Consider the following 26,973-nt stretch of genomic DNA (forward strand, 5'->3'; position numbering starts at 1 on the left):
ATTGTCCCCAGGGTCCCACCTGAGCCATTGCTCTCAGCATCCTCAGCTCCACAAGTGCTGTAAATTTGCATTTTTTTTCCCGTTCTTCCCCTCCTTTCACCTGTACCCAGCCCTGCTGCACAGGGAGAGGGGGAAGAGAGACCTCTCCTCTTCCCAAGCCTTTGGGAACAGCATTCACGTGGGCAAAGGCAGCTGGAAGATTTCCCTTTGGAAAGGACGAGCTGGACTCAGGCCCAATGACAACCAGAGTCTTTATTCCAACAGTCCCTTAGGATGGTTGCAGACATACAGACACACGTACATATTTACACTCTTACACACCTCACAGAGTTTGAACCAATAAATTAAAACAAAAAGAGGGCGAAGGGGGATTTCTTTTTTTTTTTCCTTTCCTTTTTTTTTTTTTTTTTTTTTTTTTTTTTGTTGGGTTTTTTTTCTGTAAGAAACAACTCCCCAAGGCGAGGCAGGGGGAGCCAGCTGGAGGATGGCAAACAGAAGCCAACAGGGACACAACCCCGGCCCAGAAGCTGCAGAGTGCCAGTGGGAACGTGCTCAGCTCACACTCTGGCCTCGATGCATTCCAGCTGGACCATCTCATCCAGCCTGCAGCCCTCGGCTTGGGCACAGTGGCTCAGGTGGGCACTTGGGCTCTGGGCACCTCTTGCTCGGGGGGTCTGGGGGCAGCCTGCTGCAGTCTGGCACTGGGGGGACTCGCACTCGTCCGAGGTGAGGTCGGGCACGTCGTCGGACTGGCTGTCCGAGCTCTCCAGGTCGCTGCGGATGCTCTCGGGCTGGGCCAGGGTGATGTCCCATGTCTGGCTGCCAATGCAGTCCTGCTGCTCACAGCTTTGGTGTTGGCACGTCTGCTCCTGCTTGTCCTCCTCCTCTTCCTCCTCCTCGTCCTCCTCGTCCTCCTCCTCGTTCTCTGCCATCTGGGTGTGGACGTGCAGGGAGTCCTCTGTGCTGCTGCTGCTGGTCAGCTGGTAGTGACTGGGTTTGGCTTCAATGTCCACCTGGATCTCCATGTTATTGCACTCCCTGCAGGAACAACCACCACCCTCACATTGCTGGGCTCTACTGGGAGCATCAAACCCCCCAAACATGAGCAAGATGCTGCTCATCACCCCACAACTCACTGCTCTCCTTGAATCCTCTCAACAAAGCCAAGATCATCCCAAAGCTCCAGAATCCTCTCAAAGTGCCAGAACAGCCCCTGAGGGTGCTGGGCTCTGCAGATCCCCTCCCCACACATGGAATCTGCCCCCAAGCTGTCCCCAGCCCTTCCTGTGCTAGAAGGATGGAGGATCACACCCCCAAACATGAGCAAGATGCTGCTCATCACCCCACTGCTCTCCTTGAATCCTCCCAACAAAGCCAAGATCATCCCAAAGCTGAGCCAAGGAAAGCTCCCGAGTCCCCTCAAAGTGCCAGAACAGCCCCTGAGGGTGCTGGGCTCTGCAGATCCCCTCCCCACACATGGAATCTGCCCCCAGACTGTCCCCAGCCCTTCCTGTGCTAGAAGGATGGATCCCTGTGCAAACACGGCCATCCCACAGAGCCTGCATTTTTCCAGGACAGCCTCCACCAACGCTCTCCTCAGCACTCCAGGTCCTCCTACCTGTCCTGGGGGTTGTAGGAGCTGATGATGGAACCAGCCATGGCTCGGGTGCTGGCGTTGTCGCTGATGGCCCCCAGACTGACCGAGTCTTTGGGGAAAATCTCCTTCTGCACATCTGCCTGCACTTCCAGCCTGTGGGGAAGAAGAGGGTTCCTCAGAAATGCTTTGGGAGCACCAACACATCCCTGCTCCTTATGGGAAACCACAAAACCCATCCCTGCTCCTCATGTGAAAGCAAGAATCCCATCCCTGCTCCTCAAGGGAAAGCAAGAACCCCCATGAGCTGGCCCAGCTCAGTGTGACAGCAGTTTAACCCCAGTGGCTGCTCTCATTCAGTCTCATTTTTGGCTGCATTCAGGCAGATCCATTCTGTTTTCCATGACGAAGGTGAAGCCGTGTTTACATCCATGACTCACACGATTCCTGCGAAGAGCTGATTTCCATGGATCTCACACGGCGACTGCATCCTGGCTGCCACATCAACACGTGGCTCTAATTACCCAGCAAACTGACTCACAGGCAAGTTAGGAGGAAAAACTGTGGTGTAACCTCCTGACTTTTGGAGAGCCATGGCCCTGCCTGAAGAACAGGAAGCACCAAAGCCTCCAGGCTGGGCTAACAGGGCTGGGATGGCTTTAAGCAGGGCAGGCAGGAGCTCTGTGCTGCTCCAAATTGAGCTGAAGCATCAGCTCTGTGGTCTCAAGGAGCTCAGGAGGGATCTGTCCTCCTTGCAAGAACTAGACTGGCACTGACTCCAGAAGCAGAATCATGGAATGGTTTGGGTTTGGAAAGGACCTTAAAGATCATCCAGCTCCAACCCTCACATGCAGGGACACCTTCTCCTAGACCTGAGAGCCCCATCCAACCTGGTCTTGGAATATCTGCAAGGATGGGGACCTCACAACCTCTCTGGGCAGTCTGTGCCAATGTCTCCCCACCCTGGGTGCTCTGGGTTCCAGATCATCCCAGGTGATCTCCTAGACCTGGTTATTCTACAACAGACCAACACAAAACACCACAACACAGCCCCTAGATCAAAGCAGCTTCACTCACACTCCTGGGCAGCTCCCGAGAACAAACCCACTATCCACTATCAAACACACTTTCCACTATCAAACCCACTATCCACAATCAAACACACTTTCCACCATCCCAGGCTGCTCCAAGCCCCATCCAACCTGTCCTTGGACACTTCCAGGGATCCAGGGGCAGCCACAGCTTCTCTGGGCACCCTGTGCCAGGGCCTTGCCACCCTCACAGGGGAGAATTTCTTCCTCACATATGATCTAAATTTTTTCTCTTTCACTTTAAAGCCATTTTCCCCCTTGTCCTATAGCTATCTTCCTTTGCAATTAGTTGTTCTCCAACTTTTTACTAAGACTCTTTAAGCACTGGAAGGCCACATTGAGGCCTGCCCTTATGGACATGGCTGCTTTCAAAGCTCCAGGAACTCTGCTGGGGGGAATTACTCCAGAAAGAAACGTGTCTAACCCTCGCATTGAATGGAAATAAATAAAGAGGAAAAAAAAAAAAAAGACAACTTTTCATATGCAATGAACAATTTATCTATGATTTTTAAGCTACCTGCTTCCACAGCATCACTTCAGTGAGCCTACAGAGCTGAGGGAGCCTTGGGGTCCCCTCAGCTTTTCCCAGAGCCCCCTTACCTGCTGTACTTGCCCTTGCTCCCTGAGAGGACGCCCCCGCTCAGGGTGCCCCCGGACAGGGCAGCAAAGCTGGCAGTCTCACTGTAGTTGCCCTGGATGACACTGAGCCCGTCTGTGGGGCTGCCACTGGTGCTCAGCACGCTGGTGAGCCCCTCAATGCTGCTCTCTCCAATGCTGGGGTTCTTCAGGGCCCTCCAGGCATCGGCCACTGCGGGGAAGGAGAGCACAGGCGTTGGAATTGGCAGAGGGGACGCTTGGTTTTGATGTCTCAGATTTGGGAGGCACCAGGACCTCAAAGCACTTAATTACAAGAGCATTTTGCTTCACCCCCTTCCCATCACCAGTCATTACCTGTGATGGGTCCATCATCTTCATCAAACTCGATTTTCACCCCCTTTCCATTGGCTGTGCTGACCCCGCAGCCACCGCCCCGGCACAGCGAGATGGGCACGACCCCATAGACGTAGGCCAGCATGATGGGGACCCCAATTCCTGCAGAGGAGGATGAGCTGCGTTAGGAGGAGCTTAAAGATTTTTTAGGGACTCTCTCAGTTGTGTTTTTGTTGCTTTTAAAGGCTCCAATTCACGATTATGCAGACAGACAGTGGAGGAGCACTGTGGGCTGAGTGGGGGAACCCCAAAAGCATTGAACCCCCAAGGCATCACCAAAGCATGACAGGAGACAGCTCTGTGTGACAAAGGGACTCCAGGATGGGCTGTGGTGCTGCAGACAAGCCCTGTGCTGGCTGTGGGCCAGCCTGAGCACACCAGGATGTGAGACAGCATTGTGCCCAAAGCCACAGGCAGCTGCACCCTGCAAATTGTGCCCAAAGCCACCCCCGTGGCACAGGGCTGGGCCACCCCCTGGTCTCAGTGGCTCCTGGGCCAGCAGAAGGGACAGGGCTGAGCCCACTTACCCACACTGACAGCAGCAATGACTGGGGAGGCAATGACAGACAGGGTGACCCCACCAGTGATGGCCAAGTTCCTCTTGTGCTTGGAGGTTTTCTTCCCCTCATACCTGCTGTGGATCTGATGGAAGAAAAAGCATCAGGTGAGAACAGCAGAGTCCAAGGGGACATTAAGAAGTGATTTTACAGCTTTGCCAGCTGCATGAGCCCTTGAAGAACCTCATTTTGAACACAGATCTCCTCACAGGGTCTGTGTTGAAGGAAAAGAAGCAACCACAAGTTGCTCAAAAAGAACCCCTGGGTGCTCCTGGGTCAGGGCAGAGGCACAAAAGAAATGTAAAATGCACCAGGATTATCAGCCACCACCTTCCCCTTCCCACACAAAGCCCAGGAGATAAGAGAAGCTTTAGAAGAGAAAACTGAATTTGGGTTCTGTGAGGAGATCCACCCTTCCTATCAGCTCTAAATTTCTGCTCAGCACAGAGAACACCCCAAACCCTTCTGCCCCCCACACTCACCTTCCTCCCCACATACACGGGGATGCCAATGACCATGGCAGGAATGGCAATGCCAGCAATGAGGGAAATGCCCACAGGAGCTCCAATCAACGTGCCCAGCTGCCAGAGAATCTTCTTTTTACGGCTCCATGGCTTTTTGCCCCAGAATGTACAGCCAGAGGGGCTGCATGGAAGGGGAAAAAAATGACATCAGCACTCCAGCAATTCCTATGAGCTCCTGAGAACCCCAAGTTCAATGTGCACATGAATAAAACCCAAAATTTAGGGAGCAGATAGACAACACAAATAAGTTTTCGGTCTTTTCTACCCCAAAAATTTAGGGAGCAGGTAGATAACACAAATAAGTTTTCTGTCTTTTCTACCCCAAAAATTTAGGGAGCAGGTAGATAACACAAATAAGTTTTCTGTCTTTTCTACCCCCAAAACTTAGGAAGTAGACAACACAAATAAGTTTTCTGTCTTTTCTATCCCCAAAACTTAGGAAGGAAGTAGACAACACAAATAAGTTTTCTGTCTTTTCTACCCCCAAAACTTAGGAAGGAAGTAGACAACACAAATGAGTTTTCTGTCTTTTTTACCCCCAAAAGGTGATTATCACACTGTTGGGTCTATGTTTAATACTCAGTACACCAAGAGCTCTCAAAGGCAATTGTATCAGGAGCTTTGTTTGATGTGGGAAGAGCACCTGAACGCTGTAAAGTGGGATCAGAGTTCACCTCTTTGGGTCAGAAACAATAAAAAAAGGGTGAAAGTCCAGCTGGGGCAGTGAACTCGTGCCCTGAGCCTGAGAGAGGCACGTGCTGGTGCCCTGCTCACCTGAGGTAATGCAGGTCTGAGATCTCCTTCATGCAGAGCCAGCAGAACTCGCAGCCACACACGGCACACGTCATGTGGTTGCAGCTGCCATCGTTCATCTTGATGATGTAAGCACTGCAGCGTGGGCAAGGCTTGATGTCATCAGCTGAGGGGAGAAAATACGGAATTCAGATGGCATGAAACAGGGAATTCAGATGGCATCTCTGCCCTCAGAGCCAACAATCAGCCAGGGGATCCTCGTTAAGGACTGAAATCTTTATTTGCTCCGCAGCAGAACACCTTTGCTGCTCGCAGGGGGTGGTGTGTCTTTAATTTATCTAATTTTGATGTGACAGACCCCACCAACAGCAGGGGCTGGGGAACAACAGCCACTTTTAAAAGCTTTGTTCTAATCTTGAATGGGATGTATTCCAGAATTCAGGCTTAAACACAGGGAACAAGTCATACCTGCCCAGCACAAGGAGCCATTATTGAATTGCTCCACGGAGGTGATTCACGGGCCAAGAACAACACAACAACTGGGAGAACAGGCACTGGAGAAACCCCAAACCTGGCCTAAATTCAGGGGACCAGGGGCTGCAGCCACACACAACTCTGCTGCTGGCAGAGCAGGATAAGGGGTTTTCATCCCTTCCTTAATTCAGGCATCATCTGATCGTGGTTATGCAATGGCTGTGCCGTGGTTCAGGGCTCAGCAAGATGAAATCCAGCTGTGAGCCCAGCTCACACCTTATTAATCACCAGGCTGGATCCAGCACGGCGGGCTGGGGAGAAACCACTGTCTCAAAAACCTCCCTTCCCATGGCTAAGTGCCCTTCCTGGCAGGGATCTCTTTAACAGCATAGAAAATCTGGGTTTTTCTGCTGGCTGGGGTATTTCTATGCTGTCCATTCTAAGACTTCTCTAAATCTGGGCATGTTGGACCTCAGCACACTGCTAAGCCACCTCAGAACCACCCACGACAGCTCCACACTGAGTGAATTAATATTTAAACTCCTCACACAGGAGGAAAAACAGGGTATTTTGTTTGGGGGTAGGGCAGGGCTTTAACAAACGGCCTCACTGCCCACTTCCAGAGTCAATACAGTTATTTTTAAGGAACACAAACTCAGCAGACACAGCAGCTCCTACCCGGCAGTGGAGGAGTTCTGTGGGTTGGCATTTTTTTGGTACCTGCCATCAGCAAGACCTAAGAGTGCACAGAGCAGAGCTCCCCACACTCAGCTGGCCATGAATGCTGCTCCTCACCACCAGGCAGCTTTGAGGCTGCAACAGTAAAAAAGTGACTGCTTGTTCAGGGTTTAGATCAGCAAAAAAAAACCAAGAACATCCAAGATCAAAAGAGCCACAAGCAGAGCTGGGGCGGATGAGGGGAGTTGCTGTGACACAAAAGGACCCAAAGCACATCATCACCTACTGATCTATTTGCTGCTGCTGGAAGAGATCAGATGTGTTCTAACACACAGGAGGAGGGGAAATGACTCTGAGTTTCACAGCTGCGGGAGGACTTTGAGGGGAGGAGGTTTGCACGGTGGTGCTGCTTCCTCATCACACACACACAGAGAGCCAAGCAGCCAAAAAATCAGGGTGTGACTCTTGCAGGGCAAGGAGCTGGAGCCTGGTGGGTCTCTCTGAGCTTGGGATATTGTAAGAGCCTAAATGAGGGATGTGGGCTCTTCAAAATGCAGTTTATTGTATCCAAGATGTTACAGCAGCCCAGGGTGGTGGGTGACAGCTCCAGCTGCAGGCAGCCCTGGAGACCCTTTGGTTTTGGTTAAAAATGCATTATTTACTTTTCTTTTGGTTACAATACATTATATACTTTTCTTTGGTTACAAATGCATTATATACTTTTCTTTTGCTTACAATGCATTTTATACTTTTCTTGTTGTTACATTGCATTATTTACTTTTCTTTGCTGAGCATCTTAATACAGCAGAACCAATCTATACCTTAACTTTTATCCATAGCCTGTCATAACTCCTGTAATTACCATATTCATGTTCCTGTTCTCCAATCACTAAAAGTCAGTACATTACAGTTTAAGCTAGAAGTTGTTTTTCAGTTTTCTTGCAGTGAAAAATTCAGAGACCTTTTTTCTACTTGCAACATGGGCAGGCTTGTTTTCCTGTGCTATCTTTTTGCTTAGCAAAAATATATTTTTGTTTTGAGGTGGGTTTATCCTTTGCTCTAAGCCATAAAAACCCCCTTCTAACTAACACATCCTTTGCCTCCTTGGTTATCCAGTAATGGCTCAGCAATTCTTTTCTTCTAGATCAAAACTTGCTTCCATCTCTATTCCTTCATCAAACTCTACACTTAAAAATCTTTCTGCGAAGCACACGCATCTGTGAGACTTTCTGGTCAAACTTTCATCCTTCCCAGGAGGATATTTGATGAGAAAAGGGTGGATCCATACCTGGCCCAGACTCCTGGCCGTAGCTGAGGCCCGAGGTGTGCTTGGTGCGGACGCGCAGGGTCTGTGCCCGCTGCTGCCGGGCCATGTCACACGTTTGGTTGGGGTGCCAGATCTGCTTGCAGTGGTAGCAGAACTCTGTCTGGCAGCCCTCCCTCTCACAGGTCAGCTTGGGGCAGCTGGCACAGCCGTAGGCGATCACTGCGTACCTGCGGGCAGGAATCCAAACACAAAGTCACCAAGGGAAAGTCGCTTTTATAAAGTCACCGAGTAAGAGTTGCTTTTTTAAAGTTACCAAGTGAAAGTTGCTTTTATAAAGTTACCAAGTGAGAGTTGCTTTTATAAAGTTCCCAAGTGAGAGTTGTTTTTATAGTTACCAGGGGAGAGTTGCTTTTATGAAGTTACCAAAATTGAGAATTGCTTTTATCAAGTTCCCAAGTGAGAGTTCCTTCATTCACACACCCAGAGCCACCAGCCCATCTCATTCCTGGTCATCAACCTCCACACCAGACACATTCCTGCGCTCTGCAGGGTCTGGAATTAAGCAGTGCTAATTGGGTTACTCAGGGCAGGGACCTTTCATGCAGGCAGCTTGAGATGCTGAGTTGTTCCCTGCTCAGTAACTGCTGGCAGCTCTCACTGGCAACTCACACAGGGCAGATCTGTCTGGCCCAGTGTGCCCAGCTAACTCCTTGCTGTTTCCTTAGGACAGATCTATGGATGGTCCAAAAGAGTCCAGGAAAGCTGAGCTTGTCCTGGGCACTTCTATCAACTGAATGATCCTAAAAAAGTGGAATAACAGCCCCAGAATAACAGTTCCATACATAGCTAAGTCAACAAGCGAGCTCCTCAGAGCTTCCTTTTCCAAAGAGTGGTGAAGAACAATGCCCTCCTTTTGGAACAAGCCAAAACTGGAGTGAAATAACCAACTGTGCAAGAGAGAGAGAGGCCAAGCTCAACCAGCTCAGCGTGGCACGCGCAGAAGGAAGTGTCCTGTGTACACAGAAGCCTAAGCAGCATCACCAAGCAGTGCTGCAGAAATCTGACTGACAGGCACTGAGGATGAGGCTGTTTCCATTGGCAGGGGCTGACATGAGCAACCCCAGAAGCGCCTTCCCAGTCCTGCAACACCCATACGGCAAAAAGGGTATTTTTGTTAGTGGTCAGAGGAGAACAACTCCTATTTAAGGTGTCATATTCAGAGCTTGTGTGGCTCCAGTTGTATTTTGCCTCTTCTTCTCCGAGGCAGCAGCGTGAGAACCACTGAATGTGTCATACCACAGTGATTCATATCCCGTGGGAGTTTGAGCAACTTCATCCTGCCAGGCTACGACAGCATCGCCAGAGAAACAACAGCTGAGGGCTGCCAGGCACGACTGCAGCTCTACCTGGGCATCCACACACCTGCCCTGAGCCCAGCAGGAGCAGAGATGGGAAAACTCCATCCCTGGAAGTGTCCCAGCCCATGACTGGATGAATTTTAAGGTCCATTCCAAGCCAAACCCGTTCCTTTATAATTCTGTTCCTATATAATTTTGTGATGGAAATGATCCAGAGGGTTGGGAGGGATGAATTTGATTCCTGTGCATCTTGTCTAAGGAATATCCCACTAAATTTCCTCACCCTGCCACTACTCCCTGGCCTGCCCTTGGCAATTCATGACTGCATGAATTTTAAGGTCCATTCCATCCCAAACAACTCTGTTCCTATATAATTCTGTGATGGAAATGACCCAGAGGGTTGGGAGGGATAAATTTGATTCCCATGCACCTTGTCTAAGGAATATCCCACTAAATTTCCTCACCCTGGCCTGCCCTTGGCAAAGCAGAAAGGAAAAGCTTCATGTGCCCAGCTGTGTTGTGACACTGCTATTTCAAACCATAAGAGCAGCCTAGGAGAGCTCAGTGTAATATATTAAGCACACTCTAAATTAACTCCTCACTCAAAATGTTGGGGTTTTTTTAAACACTCAAGAAATTCAAATCATCAGCATTTATATTTTATTGCTGGAGCTGAAATATCATGCACAAGGCCACAGCTGTGGGGAAAGAAGCTCCAGGAGTGTCTAGTGGGGATGGAAATAACACATCTCCATGTCAAGGTCAACTTGAAAGTGGGTTTGGAAGTGAAATGCTGAGGAATAGACATGGCAGGACCTGGATGGACAGTGGTTCTCCTCTTCCACTGGCTTAAATGGCCATTTTTAGGCTCAATCCTTTTAGATAAGAAGAGAAATTTGAGTTCTCCTCCCTGAGTTTTCCCCACAAAGCAACGTGAGTGTCTTCCTGAGACCCCAGGAATGGCACAGCTCCATTTCCAGCCCCCTCCTTGGATGGCCACGAGTTTCCTCTGCCCATTCACGGATCTCAGCCCACACACCTCCGTTTTCTTTAAAGGTTCTGTTTTTCTCCCAAGCTTTTGGGGAAGGCTGCAGTGTGACAAACACTAGACAGCGATGCCACCTGATTGTAGCAAGGGGGAAAAAAACAACAAAAAACCAGAGCTGCAAACACAGAAAATGATTTGTTTTGCCATTGATGGCGCATCAATTGACCAGGGTTTCCATGGCAACACGCACCGGTGTTGTGTTCTCCTCCTCCTCCTCCCGGGCAGCACAGCCAGGCTCTTTCATTTAGGAAATTATGCAGGAGGAAGGCACAGGATGCTTTTAGGGTCCTGTCACAGCCCTGCTGCCCCTTGATGCCACCACCTCAAGGGCGGTGACCAGAGAATGTCACCCCACCCCTTCCTCTATGGCATTGGAAATGATTTTGGCAAAATCATTTCAGCAAAAACTTCTAGCATTTTTGTTGTAACTTCACTCACGGGTTTTGTTGGCCTTTGCCCAGGGGGAGGGGAATTGAAGTTTCTCTTCAAAAGGCCGGGGGAGCTGAACATCAACAGATTGGGAGGAGGCAGGAGGAACAGAGGAAATAAAGGGACATCAACAAACATCACCCCCTGGGAGGCTGGAGACACCTGGTCTGGGGAAAGATAAGAGAACCAAAGAATGAGGGCTGAATTGGCATCGAAGGGATCAATAGCCAATAGGGGATGGAATAATATGGAATTTGAGACCAACTAACATGAATTTCTTTGAGGGCTTTAATGGGAAATGTCTGGTAAAGAACCAGGTGGGATGGAGGTATTTTCACTGCACAAGCCAGGCATGTGTGGATGAAATGATTTCTGCTGCACATCTTGGCCGGAATAAAGGAATGCCTCGATTCTCTGACACTGAAATGACGCTGCTGGCGAGTTTCAGTTGGGGTGACAGCAGCGGGTGACACCCATACCAAACATCACCCTGCCGTGCCCCCAGCCCTACACTCCGTACTACTCCCGGCACTACTACAGCGGGGAAAGCCCGCTGTAAATAATTCATACCCTGATTTTACATAAGCACAGCCACACAAGCTCTGCTGGGAAGAATGAATAGGGTGATTAATTCCTCTCCCTGCCGGAGGGCTGATTCCAACAGCCTTTGTTCGAGCTGCTACAGACACACCAGCAGCGCTGGTCCACCAGAGCCGTCTCCAACATCTCCAGCAGCCTCGGGGTCGCTTCTTGCTCTTCTGGGCAGCTGGAGGAGGATGCCAACATGTCATCCTGCTCTGTGAGGAACCAGGGAGGAGGGTTTAGCTCAGAGAAAGGGCCGAGTGTGGCACCAGCCTGCCCAAAATCCCCCAGAGGAAGGGATGGAAGTGATGGAAGGGATCAGGCTGCCTTGCTGTCACAGAGGCAACGCCCTGGAGCTGGTTCCTTCCAAGCAGCCAGCCCGGGTGACGCCGCTGTTTGTACACCTTATCCCGGGCACAGATAACATCACAACACTCAAGGAGCTGAGATTCGGTGAGCAGGAACCGGATTTTCTCCAGCCGGTCACCAGCAGAGGCATTCCCTCCGTGGCTGCTCTATGTCCCTGATCTTATCCCCAGCGCTGCTGAAATATCGAGATCTTGCACTTGATTTGGCTTCAGAAAGGAGCAAAGGTGTTTGCTGTTAACTTCACCCTCGGAAGGAACAAGCCCTCATACAGGATGCTCGAGAGGCCGTGAAATGGGTAATCTGAGCCAGGTTCACTGATTTGCATAGGATGCCTATTACAAGGCTCTGATTAAATCTTCACAACCCTCCCACCAACTTTTCCATTCCGACTACTAGGTCAGACTTTCCTTTCATGTTCTTGCTACCCAAAATTGCCCTCCAAGCTGAGTAGTAGCTCAACTTCACAGCACTTCTCTTAAGTTCCCCGACCAAGCCCTTTTCCAGGCAGCTTTGGCTCGCGCCCCAAACAGAAACCGAACAGAGCTCGTTTAAAAGAAAAGGGAAGAGAAAATGAAAGCAACACGTTCATAACTACACAGTCATCAGGCTTGGCTGGGCTGACTTCTGGACAGACAGACGTTTCCTCACTTGGGCAGCAGACAGTGAGTCAACATCACTCCTCTGTGCTGTGTATTCCTGTCCTCACTGGGAAAAAGTGACTGGTTACTGTTCCTTCTTCCCCACCGCTGGAGGCTGCAGCGTTGTCCCCATGCACTGTCCCCAGGACTGGCAGAGAAATGCACAGCTGGGAAAGTCCACACTTACCATTTGTGCAGGAAAAAAGGTTTCTGTTCTATTAGGGAAGCGATGGCTCTGCTAAAACCCCCTTCAAGTCATATCACTCCTACCCAATCTGTGTTTTCACAATCCCCAAGGTCAAATCCTGGAGCTCTTGCGAGATAATGGGGATAAGATGGAATTTTGGTACCCAAGGCCTCCCAGCTGTCCTGAACAGACTGCAGATAAGCAAAGAACCTCTGTGATGAGGGCTCTTCATGGGACACAGCAGGACCAGATGTGTTTTATCAGCAGCACCCTACTGAGGGTGAGCCACCCCTCTCTGTGCCATCCTGGGACACACGTGGGGCAGGACAGTGATCCCAGTGCCATCCCAGCCGGGATGCCATCCGCAGGACGTGCTGGGGATAGGCAGCAATATAGCGGATTCTACTTCACCCAGCTATCCCAGCATGTGTTGGGGACAGGCAGCATCCCTCCAGGGCAGGGTCTACCTCCCCAACACACCCCAGGGCAGACAGATGGGGCAGCACCCTAAGGAGACAGCAGGTTTCCCTGCCAAGCTGTCCCACCGTGGAAGCGACACGCTGTCCCAGGACAGAGAGGACAGAACCCTATGGGGACAGCAGTTCCCCACTCCCCAAGGTGTCCCAGGATGGAAGGGACACGCTGTCCCAGGACGGAGAGAACAGGAGGACAGCAGTTCCCCACTCCCCAGGCTGTCCCAGCATAGAGAGACAAGCAGGTCCCCCTTTGCCCGGGCTGTCCCAGCACGGAGCAGCATCACCCCAGCGCCACCCGCATCACTCACCCGCAGTCGGGGGCCGGACACCAGCGGCAGTCGGGGTCGGCGGCGAGGCAGCGGCGCAGCATGAACTCCTCGTACTTGGCGACGAGGTGCGGGGAGTCGCGGAGCAGGCGGCGGATGTCGGCGGGGTTGAGGCGCTCGCTGCACTCGGGGCAGCAGATGTTGACGCGGGACTCGGTGATCTCGATGCGCAGGTACTGCCGCAGGCAGGCCCCGCACGACCGGTGCGGGCACGACAGCAGCCGCGGCGCGTTCTCCGCCGGCTGCCGCACCAGGCACAGCGGGCACTCCAGCTCCTCCTCGCCCTCCGGGACCACCGGAGCCTCCTCGGGGGGCGGCGGCGGCGGCGGCGGCGGAGGGGCCGGCGGGGCGGCGGGGGGCGGCGGCGGGGCGGCCGGGGGCGGCTCGGCCTTGGCGCGGCGGCGGCCGCCCGCGGCGGAGGCGGCGGCGGCGGAGAAGACGCTCTGGAAGGAGAGGCGGCGGCGGCGGCCGGGCTTGGGGCACTTGGCGGCGGCCGAGTGGATGGATGAGGAGCGCGGCGACTCGGAGTCCCGCTCGGAGCCCATGGCGGCGATGTTAGCCCGGCGGTGTCACCGGCGGCGGGGTCCCAGGTGGAGGCAGCGGATCAGTGCGGGGGCTCCGGGCGCCGCGTCCCGCCGGGCGCTGCCTCGGCCGCGCTGTAACGAGAGCGGCGCCGGGGCCGGGTGAGCGCGGCCCCGCCTCGTCCCGCCCCGCACCGGGCGCGGCCGCCGCCGCCGCCGCCATTTCGGTTGTGGGCACCGCCCCCGGGCAGTCCCGGAGTCTACGGTGCCCGTCCCCGTCCCGCGGCTGCGTTGCCTGGAAGTGGCTTTAAAGCGTCTCAGTGAGGTAGAGCTGAGCCACTGCTCTGGTTCTGGGCTTCCCTCAGCGCCTCCATCTCCCCTCAGCGCCTGGTTCCCCTCAGCGCCATTGCTCCCCTCAGCGCCATTGCTCCCCTCAGCGCCATTGCTCCCCTCAGTGCCCAACCCTCCTCAGCTTCCCGGTTCCATCAGCACCCCCTGCTCCCCTCAGTGCCCCCATGTCTCCTAAACGCCCCTGTCTCCCTTCTATCTCCCCTCAATGCCCTTGGTTCCTCTCAATACCCAGCTCACCTCAGCCCCGGGTCCCCTCAGCATCCCCATTTTCCCGTCAGAGCCCTGATTCCCTCAGTGTTTGGGTAACACATGGTGGCATTCATAGAGTGTCCTGCATAAGGCCAGGAGTTGAATTCGATATTCCTGATGGGTCCCTTCCATCTCAGTTTGTTCTATGACTCTCCCTTCGTATTTACATCTTCTCCTCAACATCCCTCACTCAGCGCTGCCATGGCTGCCTCACCCAGGGCCTGGAATGAGGGGAATCTTGTGGCTGGATTGTGCAGAAAAAAAAAGGTTTCTATTTAAAAAAAAACCTGGGACACTTAGCTTTTTAACATCTCTCGTTGTTGAGGGGTGTCTATAACCTCAGGAATCCCCTCTAAATCCATCCATCCCTTGTCCCTCTCAGTGTGTCCCTCATTGGTAACGTTTCTGAAGATCACATAAAGATTTACTCAGCTGGGAACTCCTCCCCGAGTGCCAGGTTTAGAGGCACTGAAACTCCAACCCACATTCTCACTGCACTCATGCAGAAAGTTAAAAGCCTTCGTTTCCTTCCAGGGTTCCCCTGTGCCCAGAGGGGTCTGCCAGCCTCACATCCCATCCAAAGGCAGATAAACTAACAGGAAGGATGCTGCTTCTTATTATGCAGGGGAGCTGAAGCAGAAAGATCTGCTGTGTCTACAAAGAGCCTCTTAAATCAGCACAGAAGGAGCTGCCTTGCCTTAGACTGTCAGCTCTGACTGGACAGACTGTGGTTATTCATGTGACAAGTGTGGCTCCATCACTGTCTCCGAGCTATCACTGTTCCTGGAATCATCTCCCTCAGCAAAGCCTGTTTGCATGATTATTATTACCAGGATCCTTCCAAGAGCTGGGATGGGAACAAGGAACCAGGATTTTGGTGCTGGTGCTGCTGGATTGCTGTAGGCAAAGACCTCAGATCTGTCGGCACAGGGAGGATAATGATGACACTTCCCTGTCTGATGGGTGAATGAAGGCACAGAAGGAGTAAATCACCTGCACAAATGAAGCTTCCTCCTCTCCTAAACACCCTGCAGCAATCCTGCTTTTCCCTGTGCTCCTTCTCCATTAATTCTGTGCCTGCATACACCCTCCCTCACTGCTTATCCCAAGATGTCTGCTACACCCAAGTCCTTCCCCAGAGACTGCATTCCCCAGACATTTGTCAGCTCTTCACATTCCGGGGCTTTGGACCAGCTGGAAGTTTTGGACCACACTTAGGTTTGGCCTCAGAGTGGTAAATTCCTGCCTGGGATCAAAAAAACCCCGGTTAATTAGCAAGTTAATTTGGCAAGGGCCAAACAGCTCTGCTCCAAGAGAAGCAGGGATGCTTCCAGGGTGTCTGTGGAGCACATTTTCAATGAGCTGTGCTCCTTGGGCAGACATGAAGATCTCCCTGATACTTTGTGGTGTGGAATTCCCAGAGGAAAAGAACCATTTTCCTTGGGAAAGGAGGGAGAGATGTTATATTGGTGTAAAACGAGATTATATTGAAATTAACTACTATTTTCTTGAGACAAGCCAGGTATGAGGCATTCTCAAATGGCTGTCGCTGCCCATCTGTGGCAGAGACTGTCTTGCTTTGATGATTTCACTAGAAAAATCACACTCTTGACTGAAATAGAGAAACCTGAACAGGACTTGTGTGGGATGGATCTCCCAGACAGCGCTGTGCCAGCTCAGCCCTACGTCCTCTGCAGCGCAGAAGCAGACTCCAACTAATTGTGGGAAGGTTTCAGCTCAAAAGCTAATGTGAGACGGGCCTGAATTACCAGTAGTGCAGACATAAGAGAGCAAAACCATCTGGAGCTCCTGGGAAAGGATGGGCTGGTGGGGCAGAAATGACTCTTCACTGCCTTATATGAGGAATCACGATAGCAGCAAGGCTGGGGGAGGCCAGGGTAAATCCGAGTGACTTCAGAGCCATCTTCCCTCCTCCCAAGCTGTGCAGAGGTTATATATTTGAGGGAACTCAATGCTTTTATGGAGCTCTGAGATACAGATTTCCCTACTGTGGTTCAGAGACATCCCAGCTACTTAAAATCAAATTCTCCATGGCAAAGGTGTTTCTCCATGGCGAGTTTCCACAGCCCTTGCCAGGAGCAAAGGCTCCTGCTCAGCGTGTTCCTGACGAGCAGTTTGAACCCGGTAGTTTGTTTTGATTCAAAAAAAAAAAAAAAAAAACCCAAACCAACAAAACCACCCCAAGACAAACAGCCAGGAACTGGAAGCAGAGGGCAGGAAAGCAAGCTGCCAGGGAGGGAAAGAGGCTGATTGGGAAGTCACCGGATTGGGAGTGAGATCACATCAGCCCCTCCCCGGAGCTGCGGGGAAGCTGCCACCAGCCTGACCGTTAAACTGGGGGATATTTGAAAAGATAAACCCAAACCAAACAAACAAAAAAAAGATATACAGAAGGCGGGGGCGTGGCGGGGGGGATTCAAACGCTGCAGCGAATCGTTCTGCAAATCCCAGCTCCAATAGCAAATTGGCTTTTGCTTACGCTGGCAGAAAGCTGGAAGATTGCTGACTTCCGACCCCGCTGGATTTGGCACAGGCGGCTTTTAAAGCTGCCTGAAAGCGCTGTATCCCCCAGGAAGGCTTTGTCCAGACACCGGTTGGAGCCACCCCACACTGCCCAGTGCCGTTCCCAGCCTGGATAGAGCCACCTGGGGAGGCTGAGCTGGGCTGGACCTGCTTTTGGGAGGTATTTCTCTTTCCAGAGAAATATCCTCGTCACCCACACCCCAAAAACCCCCTGAAAGGCAGAGTGACAGCTCTGTCACTGTCGAGGAGGAAGAGCCTCTGGTGATGTAATGAAAATTCCCCTTGGTAATTCAGAGAGTGAAAGCAGAGGCTGAGCTGCTGGGAAGGGATTGTGAAAGTCACACTGCATGGAGGAACTGGGGTGTGCCTGGCCGGGAACATTGCTGTGGCAAGAGGCACATCTGTTTATGTTTGCAGCCGATAAAACTGAAATTCCAGCTCCTACCACATCCCCTTTGCCCACCTTTCCCCCCTTCCAGGTGACCCAAATATCACAGGTATGGGAAATACCTGCCTGGTGCTCTCCTCCCTGGCCTGCAGGACACAGGGGGTGTTGAAACAATTATTTCAGGACACACAAAGATCCAAGCTGCCTCAAACCTCTGGAATGCAGGCACTGAGGTGTGAACCCCTCCCTGGCACTGCCTCTTTTCTCTGGAAGTCCCTGGGTCTCCTCAGGGTTTCTCCCACTTTTCCCAGGAAGGGGTGAGTGGGTTATTCAAGGGCTGCATTGCACAGTTCAGAGAAAACCCAGCTCGTGTTGCTGCTTGCTGATGAAATGCAGGAAGGAGGGGAGCAGTTTTACACCAGGAATTCTTCCTCGTTTTTGTACAGGGAGGCCCAAGAATGACTCAGCTCTGGTTTTACTGGGCAGGCTGAGACCTTTGGCCCTATTAAGGTGGGACGGCCAGGGTTGTTCAAGTGATCCAGGTGCATCAGGATGCCAAAATGCAGATGGCAGTTTCAGGGGTCTCTCTGCTGAGGACCCACCATGAGCCCTACCTGAGATGTGCTGCACTCGCAGCATGTGGAGGAGGATGAGAGGGACAGACAGATTTAAGTAGCACAGAGAGAATTTTAAACCTTTCAGAAGTTCACTGAGAGGTGTCCCCCCAGCTCCCTGCCCTGCAGAGTTGTGCCAGGGCCATGTGGGCTTCCCTACTCCTCTTCTAGAAGTCCCAGCTCCAGGGCAGGGATGTCAATCTCGGCTTGCCCGAGGCATTCGGCGAGGTTTAACCCCAAGAGCCCGGAGCTGTGCGGGATGAACACTGAACGTTCACGGGGAGCAGCTGTGATTGCAAGAACTGAAGCTCATTGGGGTCATTTTCGCCAGGGCCCCGGGGAAGCGCTGGCTCCTCATGACAGGCACTGTGATCGTTTGTCAGATGGAGATGTCATTAAAGGCCCCTTGTGTCTCTCCAGGGAGGACACCTGAGGCTGGGGAAGGCTCTCCCCAGTGTGCACATCTCTGCCTCTATCCACTTAGTTCGTGTTCTGTTTGCCTCTCCTGGTCCCCCGAGATGTGTTCAGGGAAGGAAGGAGATGATTGTGCTTGACTTCTCTTTTCTCTGCTGGACTTAACAAGGATTGACATACTTTTAAATGAAGAGGAAGAGGCAGGAGATGAGAGCCTTGGGATCAGAAATGCAAGGCTCTTCCAAGAGGATTTGTTCTGGTTTAGTCTGTGGTTACACCTCCTCTCCCCTCCATCTCCCCATCCCACTCTGCTCCCTCCTAACACCCACACACGCACGGCAATCTTCCACTCCCTGCTGTGACTTTCTGGGGAAGAGGCTGTCATGTGAAATCCTGGGAGATAGAGAGAGAGGGAGAGTTACCACATGGAGCTCTCTGACAGCATCACAACAGGCCCTGCAGAACAGGCCGGCAGCCGGGGGAATGCTGAGCTCCCCCTCCCCGAAATCCTGGGCGCTCCTCTCACGGGTGGCAGCTGGGGGGAGCGGGGAATCGTCTTGGAAGCTTGGGAGCCGCCTACACACATGGCAAGGCTTGTCAGCAGCTGATAAAAGAGGTGGGAGGTGGGGAGATTTCGAGGGGGAACAATGTGGAGGCTCTCATGCCCACATAGCTCCCCCATCCTGTCTCCTGCAGGGCTCCCACAGCTGGGATGGCCACAGCCTGGCCCCGTTGGTGACACACGTGCAGTGAGGAGAGACCCCAAAAAGGGACTCGGATATTCCTCAGCAATGACGCAGAGGTAGGGACCATTAAGCAATTACTTATAATAGTAATCTGACATGCTTTTCCCCTCTACAAAAAGCAGCATTTCCTTTTGTAATAAAAGCACAGGCTGTTCTGCGTTCTTTATTCACCTCCACGCTCGCTGAACAGCTTTGGGGATAAAAGTGACAATGATCCCCGCTCCCAAGTCACTCTCACCACTGACCTGCTACCCTTAATGATGGGGGATTTATAGCTGAGAAGGTTTAGCACTGTAGGATGCTGCCATCAGGATAGGGCTGGCCAGATCCATGTGGCAAGAAGGAGGCAGACTCCCTCCTCACCTGAGTCATTCAATAGACAATTAAATGTTTGGTGTTGATGTAAACACAGGCAAATTAGTCACTGGAGAAAACATCAGTGCCTGTGATGGCTGGCTGTGGTTAGAAGGGTGGTGACAAACACCTGTGACAGCACAAAGCCAAGAGATATGGAGATGGCATGGCATGGCATGCTCCTGGCTCTGGAGTATCTCCCTGATGCCAGCTTCTTTTTGGGATGCTCAGCGTCTTGCTGAGCAAACCTTGCAGCGTCAGGACATGAGCAAACCTGGCCACAGCAGAAGCAGCAAGATCAAAGTGAAATCTTGAGGAGGAGCACCCATGGAGAGCTAAGGAAGAGTTTGTCCTGCCCTTCAGAGAGCAGATGAACCAGGCAGAGCTCTGGCACGGGCTTGGATTTCTGCAAGGAGAACAGAGTGAGGCACTGGCCTGGTTTCCAGGAAAGGAGAACAGTGTGTCACAGAGGAGGCATTGAAAAGACCTGAGGCTTCTGCCTCAGCTTTCAGTCTTACTCCTGCAGACACGTGGGTGCTGGGGAGTTCAAAAGGCTGAACTGGAGCTGTCCTGCAGCTGGCACAGGACAGGAAGCTGTGGGCCCCTCCTGCAGAGCTGCTGGAGCAGACACCATAGAGGGATGTCCCTGTGTTTGCTGGAGATCCCTGCTCAGCTCACATCAATCCCTGTGATTGTGGGACTGTGGAATCCAAGGTGGGCAGGGAGGCTTTGGTACAAGGCAGCATCTCCAGTGCTCAGAGCCCCCCAAAGACACTGGCAGCCCATCAGCAACATCTCAAAACCTCACAGGATCTCTGACATCCTCTCCAGCTGGTGCATCCCACAGCACAGGTAGGGCTGGGCACACCACACATTTCCTCCAGCTGACCCACCCATTTCCTATTTTCTGCAGACGTGACAACTAGTGAGTTAATCCTGCAGGCCATAAACTAAGCTGTATTAGCAGACACCATCTGTCCTTTTTCATTTGCTGATGCACGACCTATTTTGCTGTGTAGTGGAGCAGGCACTGCAGTTTTGGGGCTTGCATGTTGCAGTGTCCCTGTTGCCAGGGCATCATCCACTGCTCACAGGGACCTGCTGGTGGGAGAAAGCTCCAGTGAACTGAGCACCACTGGGACCTGCTGCCATGGGCAGGTGGTGGACGAAGCCTGTCCCTGTGGCTGCCTGGCCTCCAAGGAGGTTTGGGCTTCAATCCCACAAAGCACCTAGAAAGGGAAAGGTCTCGGTAGAACCTCCAAGGACAAGAGCACAAACTGCTCTCAGCAGGGTTTTCTGAAGCCCCTTCAGCAATGGCCACATCCACATTCCCTCACTTGTCAGGAGGTCATGGAGAGATCTGAATTCTCATCCCAAAGTGAGGTTTATGGAACAGGCTCAGCATTCCAGCCACTCTGCTCTGGCCTGGAGTAATTCCTGTGCTTTACAGAGCTGAGCGATGGCAATCACACCAGGATAGGGAAAGGCAGGAAGAGAACTCTTCCTTTATCCCTCTGCTCATGCCTTGGAGCAGTGTGGTGACCCTTGTCTGGGTACAGAAGTGCAGACATTGTGAAAGCTCATAAAACCATCAGGATTTTCCAAGCCAGTTATTATTTGACTTTACCAGCTCTCGAGGCAATTCCAAAGGTTAGTCCCTTGTCAAAAGAAGCCTCCTGAATTTACCAACTTTCAGTTTAACTCAGCGCCGGTGGCAGGAATTTTCCCTGAGTTCTGAAACAAAAAGCCAGGAAATTCTGTGGATGTGTGCTAAGGAGTCAGGAGGGAGCTGGGTGCTAACACACTCATCTGTTCCTCAGAGCCATCATGATCAGTGGTCACTGACCTCTGGACTCCCAAAACCAGCCAGAGAATTTTCAGCTTCCTGCCTCACTGCACCAAAGAGGAAAGCAGAGTGGAAGGAATTATTCAGACTGGCCTTAGCCAGACCACTCTTCTCTGACTTAGCTCACTTGCATTATTTGGGTTTTCCAAAGGACTCCCAATTTCCTGGCTAGGATGTGGCCCAAACCTACCTCCTTCTGTGCCATCAGTGTCCTCTGAGCATCCAGCACTGCCAGAAAGCTCAGAAAGCTGGCCTGGAGTCATTCCCCTTTCCTGCTAGTCCAGCTCTTTTCTCTTACAAACTGGCTTAAGCTCTGAACCCTGGGCTTTCCCACCCTGAAATCTGTTTTAGCTCCTGCACAGTCTCACTGCCTGCAGAGCTGTTTGACCCTCAGCTTCCAGCAGCACCAAGCCCTGCTGTCTCCTTCCTGCCTTCCCTAAGCTTTTCTCAGTGTTTCTTTGTGCTGTTGACACTGCACCAGGTGTGATATAACGTTCCACAAAATGCCCTGGTGTTCCTGCAAGCTCTGCCTCCCCATCCTGCACTGGGAAAAGGGGAGCTGGTGCCAGGACCTCTGTGCTAGGACAGACTGACAGTTTGGGGTGTAAATTAAATCCCAACTGTGTGAGAATGATCCCAACTTTTCTTCTGTCTCTCTCTGAGCTTTGGGAGGAGGAGGACTGGCTCAAGAATTGTATTGATCTCAGTCCAGGAACAAACATTCCCTTTCCACAGGCCACAGCCTCTCTCTCCTGTGTGTCATGTGAGGAAGAGGAGCAGGGAAGGGCAGTGCTTTGCCAAGACTAGAGCGTACCCAAAACTGTGACTGCTGTCAGGAGGTGGGAAGGGGAAGAAAGAGCCCATGTGATCAGCCCTGGAAAGGGCAGTTCCTGCTGAGAACTGCCTGGGGAACAGTCCCATTTTCATAACCAGCAACAGCTGTGAAAAGGGGAAAGAACAGCGATTCTGGGCCCTGCCAGCAGCACCTCTTGCCTGCAGCCAGGCTGGGGGAGCAGGGAGAGCTCCCAGCACAGCTCTCTGGCCCCACAGCAAGGAAAACGTTTGTCATTTTCCAGAGGGCTGAGCCAGCATTAACCAGGTGTGGGGAATGTGTGAGCCTCTCACTCTGAACATGTGCTTGCTCAGGGTTCCCTTGTCTCAGCTGAGATCTGACCCTTGGCTGCCAGGCCCCTGTCCCCAGCTCAGTCCAGGGCTGTTCCCCTGTGCTCTGTTTCTGCAGCACAAGGTGGCCAAAGGGAGAGGGGAGCTGCCCTTCGTTCCCGGGCTGCCATGGAAAGGCAAATGGGGTTTGTTCTGCTGGGTTTTGCTGCTGACCCACGCCTTCCTTCCCCCAACCTCATGCAGTGACCACAAGCCCATTCTCTCTAACTACAAGCACAACCCACCTTCACCACAACCAGGAAATTCCTCTTCTCCCTCCCTCCTCTCCCTCAGCCCTTCACCACCATGAGAAACACTCATCCCTCACTGGGGCTTGTCATCTGTGGGCTGTCTTAACCAGTGTTGGAGCAAACTGCCCCCTGTGCTGCCTCAGGCTGGCCTGTGCACTGCAGAAAATTGAGGAGGATGTTTCTGGGGTGATCAGTGTGCACTGAGACCTCAAATGCTTCTCTGAAATCAGGCCCTGCTGTTGCTCCAGAGCATCCTTCTAACAGGGAGGCAGCAGACTCTCATCTGCCCAGCCCTGCCATCCCTTTTCCCCTGAGCACCAGGAAAAGTCCAGTGCCTGACACTGAAACAGCAGTAGCTGCCAAGAGCCTCTCAGCTGCCTCTGAGCTACAGAATCCCTCCCTGCAGGCTCTCAGGAGGAGCTGTCAGCAAAAACAGCCCTATTTAACCAAAGCAGAGACAGCCTGGCTTTACATGGCCTCCCTCTGCCTTTCCCTGCTCCCCTGGAATTGGGGAAAAGCCTCTCAGGGCAGCACCAGCTCCTGTGCTTCTCCCTGGATGTGAAGCTCAGCTCAGCAGCACCCAGGGGTTCACACAGCTCTGGATGCTGCTCCAGCTATTCCCTCTCCCTTCCACGGATCTCCTGCAGGATGCACAGCCCAGCACCCAGGGGTGCTCCCCATCCCCAGGACGGTGCCCTCAGCATGGGATGAGCAGCGAAATCGCAGCTGGAAAATCTGGCAGAGGATGTGGAGCAGAGCCCTGTCCCCGGGCTGAGCACCAAGAATGCCTCTTTCCCATCCAACACGCCAAGGCTCTGAGCCCTGCCAAACCCCAGTGTTTGTTCCTGCCTTTGGCAAGCAAGGGATGGCAACAAAAGCATGTGCGAGGCAGAAGGAGTTCAGTGAAGGAGGGAAGTGGGTTTCTCTTGGGTCTCTGTGACCTTTTCTGGTTTGGAAAGAACAGAGATGTGCAGAGATGCTCACAATGCACAGCAAGGCTGTTTCCACTGGCCCAGCAGCAGAACAAACCTCGTGGCCTCCTTCAGTCACAAGAAATTGGAGCCCAGAGCCACAGCCCAGCCTTTGGCTGCCGGGGTGGAAGCAGGAATCCAGCTCCTGGGAGTTGGTGCCTTTGCCTGTTTGCAAGGAAAATTTATGTGCAGCCACGGAACCTCACTGTGTGCCTTGTCTTCCAGCCCTGCTTCTCTGGGATACAGCTCCTGCTGTGGGATGGGAACAATTTTTCTTCAGCTAAGTTGTTTTGGAGTCCATGGCCTGGGAGTTGTGTCAGCAGTGCCCTTGGCCATGAGGATCCCATTGACTCTCACCTCTCTCCTTGGAGCAGCAAGCACAGAGAAGGAGCTCTTGGGGCAAGGCCAAGAGAAGGGCTGAGACTGAATGACTCCAGTGATTTTTCCGTGTGCTTCCAGCCCTTACAGCTCAACCTCAGAGAGAAAAAGTGGTGCTGGCAGGAGGGAAGAAGAGGACTGGGGTTCTGTGCAGGTAAATCAGGAATGCACCTCCATCCTTCAACAGCTGAGAGTCAGGAGCAGGTTTATAGCAAAGATAGAAAAGCTGATTTGGCCAGAGGGATAATATTTCTGTTGGGAACCAGAGAACTATTGATTACTCAAGTAACCTCAACTATTTAACAAACAGCTACCTCAGCAGAAAGAAATTTCAGCCTGGGTTTAGGGAGAGGATTGAGGGTCTCCAGGGTAGCCAGGGTGGCAGGAATGTGAATTCCCACTCTCCTTGACTCTCCTTGCTGCACTGCTGCCCTGCCTGCTCCCAGTGGCACCAGATAAGGAGTGAAAACAAACACCAGGTAGGTGCCTGTGAGTGCCCCAACAAAGGAAGGGGAAAATGTTCACTGCAGTGGAGTGGTGGCCAAGATAGCCTGTGAAATAGGCAGGATTAAAATGTCTCACAGGACCTGGCTCAGCTCCCAGGGCCTTCTCTGGACACTGGCACAAAGGCAGCTCCTCCTGATGCTCCAGGTCTCTGCAGAGGCTCACAGATCCATAGCACTTTTCCCAAAGGGAGCACGAGTTCCCAGTTAATTATTTCTGTATTATTGAGTGCCTGGCAGTGACAGCCTGTGGTGGGGGCTGAGCACACAGGTGACAGAGCATGGCTGTGGGGACAGGGTCACACCAAGGCACCGGGAGCATGGCAGAGCTTCAGCTGCTGCAGCTGATGTGCAGATGCCAGGCTTTGTAATATTCACATGATCATCCCTTTTGCAGTGTAGGCAAGAATGGGGGAAAGCAGGGAGAGCCAGCTGAGCCACAGAGAAGGTCAAGGACTAGGAGGGGGTGACTTGGCCTTTCTGTTTGTGAGAGGTCCTGGTGCCATTCCTGCACTGAATTTTGAATAACCTTGAAAAAAAATCAAGTTGGAACATGACTTTGAGGCAGTCCTGCTGCTGGTCATGCAGAACCACAACCTGGGGAATGAAACTGCGGAAGAACAGCAGTGTTAACTCCTCCCTGCACCCTTCCCAAGCTGGCCCTGGGAGCCCAGCTCAGGCTGTGCCCAGTGAGGTCCCCCTTGGGGCACAGGGGCCCATCCCCAGCTGGCTCCCTCCCAGCACAGCTGCCCTGGGCAGAGCTGAGGGCTGGCACAGAGCAGCTGATGGGGCCTCCCCTCCCTGCCCGCCCATGCCAGAGGCTTGGGATGCAGCTGGCCCTGCAGCCAGCTGGGTGACAGCACTGCCTGTCACCCTCCCAGCGTGGGGCTGCCACCCCTTGCCCCCAGAGAAGCCCCACAGAGCAGCACAAGCTCTTGCTGTTGGCACTTTCCATCCCATAAGCAGCACTGTGGCCACATGGGCTGCTCCCAGGTGGTCCCAGTAGACCCAGCATGGGTGCCTTGGTGGGGAGGGATTGTGCCTCACACAGTAATTTCTTCCCTAATTAAAGCATATTTATGCTTCTTGTTGCAATTACACCTCAAGCATTCCTCTGTGGTCCCACTGGGTCACAGCCCCCAGCCCTTTGAATGCCTTGGGAAATGTGTTGGTTCAACAAAATGGTCGTGACAGGAGCATTGGCCTCTCCCTGTTCTTGGATTTCAAGCAAGGTTTCTACTTTGTGCCTCTTCCATCTCCACCCTCATACTGGTTTCTGACACCCACAGGGGTCACCAACACTGTGCTTTTGACCCCAGCTGTGTTTTCCTCAACTGAGAATCCTGACAGGCCACAATCAGGTCAGCACACATGAGGGGGTGCCCACAAACTCATTTTCTACTTTGCTAAGGCTGTGTAGCCTGAGTGTAGGTGTGGAGTCCCTACACCCCACTGCTGTGGGATCCCACGAGCAGCAGGGAACCAGCCCAACTCTTGGATTAAGAAAAAGATGAAATTCCCCCAGGAGCACGGGCCAGCACAGCACGCAGGTACTGCTGGGCAGAGGTGACTGTCACCCTCACTCCCTCTGCTAACAAAACAAGATCCCGTTATGCAACCCTTGTGCTAAAAGGCAACACGACACCCAGAGAGGCTTCAAGGACTTGGTTGTTTTGCCTTCCAGGTCTGCAATCCCCAGGATCCACATGCAGAGAGCTGCTGGCAGTGCCCATGCACCTGGCTGCCTTCCCCAGAGCTATGGCACAGGCAGGGAAGTGCTGAGGCTGCTGGGGATGTGCAGTTTAGGATTCCCACCACAAACGCGCTGCTGGGCTCGGTCCCAGTGTGCCGGCTCTGCTCTAAGGTAAATGCAACTCAGGGGATGGAGTCTCAAACTTCTGATTAATTTCATCAATGAGAAATTGATGAAATTCATCCCCAGGGAGAACTCTGCTCTCCTTCTCCAGCCAGGGACCAGGGCTGCTCTCCAGCCCATTTATCCTGTTCTGGAAGTGCAGGTGCTCCTGGCTGTTCCCAGTACAGCACCAGTGCCATACACGCTGCTCTCCTGGGGGGAAGCATCTGCACCAGTTCCTGCACCAGCCAGCTGGGCTCTGACCTGCCCTCACTGTCCCACAGCCAAGCCCTGCTGTGCCAGGCTGTTCAGGCATTGTATAATATTCCCATTGCCCAGCAGCCATCCCCCCGAGAGATGCCGAGGCAGGCGCTGATCCCACAGCATCTCACAGAGCCCCCCTGCCCCGCTGCCATCCCTTACCTGTCCCCGGAGCCCAGTCCGGTGCCGGCTCTCCCCTCCGCAGTCTCCCCGCTCTCCCTTTCC

At 52.7% G+C, this 26,973-nt stretch overlaps 1 protein-coding gene across 1 annotated transcript; it reads right to left on the bottom strand.

Annotated features, from left to right (window-relative positions):
* Positions 1 to 393: 393 nt before the first annotated feature.
* RNF19B (ring finger protein 19B) lies at positions 394 to 26,973 on the bottom strand. Its single transcript, XM_058819777.1, has 10 exons — positions 26,911 to 26,973; positions 13,324 to 13,997; positions 7,950 to 8,155; positions 5,531 to 5,675; positions 4,715 to 4,877; positions 4,203 to 4,317; positions 3,637 to 3,777; positions 3,286 to 3,493; positions 1,619 to 1,750; positions 394 to 1,038 (listed from the first exon to the last, which is right to left on the bottom strand). The coding sequence occupies exons 2-10, from the start codon at positions 13,884 to 13,886 to the stop codon at positions 558 to 560; spliced, it is 2,154 nt and encodes a 717-aa protein (XP_058675760.1). The 5' UTR covers positions 13,887 to 13,997; positions 26,911 to 26,973; the 3' UTR covers positions 394 to 557.

Source organism: Ammospiza caudacuta, chromosome 25 (assembly GCF_027887145.1).
Source record: "Ammospiza caudacuta isolate bAmmCau1 chromosome 25, bAmmCau1.pri, whole genome shotgun sequence".
Taxonomy (NCBI): domain Eukaryota; kingdom Metazoa; phylum Chordata; class Aves; order Passeriformes; family Passerellidae; genus Ammospiza; species Ammospiza caudacuta.